Here is a 2,420-nt window from a genome sequence, read left to right as displayed (position 1 = left end):
CCTGCTGGCTCAAAGAAAAGCTTGTTTAAGATAAAGGAGAACTGGGTTTTAATCAACTGGGCACATATCTATGTGCAAAGCAAAGCATGAAAAACAGGACTGAAATTCAACATGATCAAGGACGGTCTAATTAAAAACCAGACATCAGCAGGTGCTCTGGGAGGACTTTGGCCTTGCTGGATATTTTCCTTTTTCCCTTTAGTACACATGATAAAATAAATTGTCTTTATTTTCCTTGTCTTTAAGTCTATCATAACATCAGGGAGAAGCTGTCCAGATATATCTCAGGCACTTGACGACTCAACTTCCCATGTGAAAGAACTGTGTTTTCCACGGGAAATTCAGTCTCAGATAGAAGCAGAAAAAAAAATACTTCTGAATCACTGAAAATTTTTAATAAATGGTGTTTGTGTGGCCAGAAGTACAGCTATTTAATGACATTACTGGGATAGTTGCCTGACTGACTAGAGAGAGATCAATACACTCTATTGTAATTCAGATATACCATAATAAATCCTGCCCTCATTTTATGAGAAAAAAAGAAAATCCAATTTTGAGGAAACGTTAGAGCAATCTGAATACAGAAAAGAGCCAGAGATCCTATAAAACTCTCAGTGCTACTGAAATCTCCTGCTACCCCTGGTTTTGTGCAACGCTGATGAGACAGTGGCTGGTAGCAAATGTAGCTCAAGGAAGTTTCCTTTTTCTCTACCTCAGTTTACCACCCATGCTTGCCTGGTACATTGTTTTATTAATGCTTTTACAAGCTTTTAGTAACTCCTGTGGCCACTGAGAGGTTCAGGTCAAGCTCCCGGCCCCTCCAGATAACCTAGCCCTTTGCAGGGGTTCCTGGTTTGGGTTAGTCTTAAAAGCTAAAATTTCCAGCCCTTCTTGCCTCTTGTTTCAGGTTGCCACTGCACTTTGTGCTGTACTGACCGTACTCTTTTCCTCCTTATCCACCAGCTGATGTTCTGCCTTTGCCTCTGAAGACCACTGAGACATCACTCTCCAAAAAAAAAACCACACGGTGCATAACCAAAAGCAACGCTGCTGACAAGGAAGGTACGGCACTGGGGCAGCTCAGGCTGCCCTGCAGAAGGAGTTTGCTGGACTCCTGGGGGTCCCCAAGGTTCACCTGGAGCTTATCCTGAGGTGAGGGCAACCACAATGTGACCCTGCAGAGATGGGCATCCAGGTCTACCTGGACCCACCACTCTGTATGGAGCTGAGCTCTGCCTTTTGGAAGGGTTCCCTGTGATATACAAGGGCTTATAAGAATGTATTTCAGTGTACTGAAGTTACTGTGACTGTTAGAAAAGTTCCCTGCAATGCCTTCAGGTGTAATGCATCCTCCAAAGGATACCCCATGGTGGTGTCCTCCACCCCTTCCCTGAAGACCTGCCTTGCTTTTTGCCCTTGCCCACACAATGCTCCATCCCCCAGAGGTTCCAGGACAGGATGATGCTGGGTGCTGAGCTGGCAGGGGCAGCTCCACACTATGTCCTCTTCTGCTTTCCAGGTGCCTGCAGCCCCCTGGTTTGGGTCCCACTGGCCACTGGTGCCCTCGTCCTCCTGCTGAGTCTGGTCCCCATCGCCCACCGCTTCCACCGTAAGCACCCTGCCAGCCCCGGGGGGATGATGAGGGGTGTCAGGGCCCGGGACAGCCCGGGGGGCAGGATGGGGAGCTAGGAGGAGGTCCCGGGGCTGACAGACACTGTTTCTCCGCAGGTCTGCGACGGAGGCTGTGGCTTCGCATCCACAGGCAGTAAATCCCCCCGGCTCCCTCCACCCCGGGCAGGCAGGGGAAGCTACGGACCCTCCCCTGCTCAGCGCTGAGCCCTGCCTGGACCTGACCCGGGAAGGACATTGCAGGGGACTCGAACTTCAAGACAGACATTTCTTTCTGTACGGACCACGACTTTATAATATTTTCCCGTGGTACAATGGCCGGCAAAAGGACCGGGCGGGATCCTGCTGCGTGCTGAGCACTTCTCAAAGGGCACACCGCAGGGTGGACACTGTGGCTGGCTCTGCACCACGGGCACCGGGGCTGACGTACCGAAGAGATTCAGATGGGCTGGCAAGATGCTCTGAGAGCTTCTTGTGCCTCCTCTCTGTTCGCCCCTGGGACGGCAGAGGGGCGCTTTTGGTTTGCTCCTGCTAACGCTGCTGGTACGGCTTCGATAAAGAACAAGTAGCAGGCGGCAGGGGCAGGTCACCGCAGCTTGTGTAGGTCCTATACAGGCACGTTTCTTAGAAATCATAAAAATATCTCTCAGCCATTTGGCTCTGCAGGCTGGTGCCGTGTGGCTGCCCTCGGCACGGGGGCTTCGCTCTGCCCGAGCAAGGGTTAAAGCAGAAGCGCAGCTCGGGGGGCAGCAGCTCTGGGGACGTCTGCTCCCACGGCAGACCGCCCGGCC

The 2,420-nt window shown here is 51.7% G+C and overlaps 1 protein-coding gene across 1 annotated transcript in view; it reads left to right on the top strand.

The window, feature by feature from the left end:
- LOC103779339 (T-cell surface glycoprotein CD8 beta chain-like) overlaps positions 1 to 1,609 on the top strand; it is a gene marked incomplete at its 3' end in the record, with an annotated part of 5,606 nt that extends 3,997 nt beyond the window's left edge. Inside the window, exons 3-4 of the mRNA XM_008946963.1 lie at positions 964 to 1,062; positions 1,520 to 1,609. Of these exons, the coding sequence (XP_008945211.1) occupies positions 964 to 1,062; positions 1,520 to 1,609 (189 nt within the window). The remainder of the gene's footprint in view (positions 1 to 963; positions 1,063 to 1,519) is intronic.
- Positions 1,610 to 2,420: the final 811 nt, after the last annotated feature.

The sequence above is a fragment of the Merops nubicus genome, unplaced genomic scaffold (genome assembly GCF_000691845.1).
Source record: "Merops nubicus isolate BGI_N331 unplaced genomic scaffold, ASM69184v1 scaffold24359, whole genome shotgun sequence".
Lineage (NCBI taxonomy): Eukaryota > Metazoa > Chordata > Aves > Coraciiformes > Meropidae > Merops > Merops nubicus.
The sequence above is the reverse complement of the archived record's forward strand: the minus strand, read 5'-3'. Positions and strand labels throughout refer to the sequence as shown.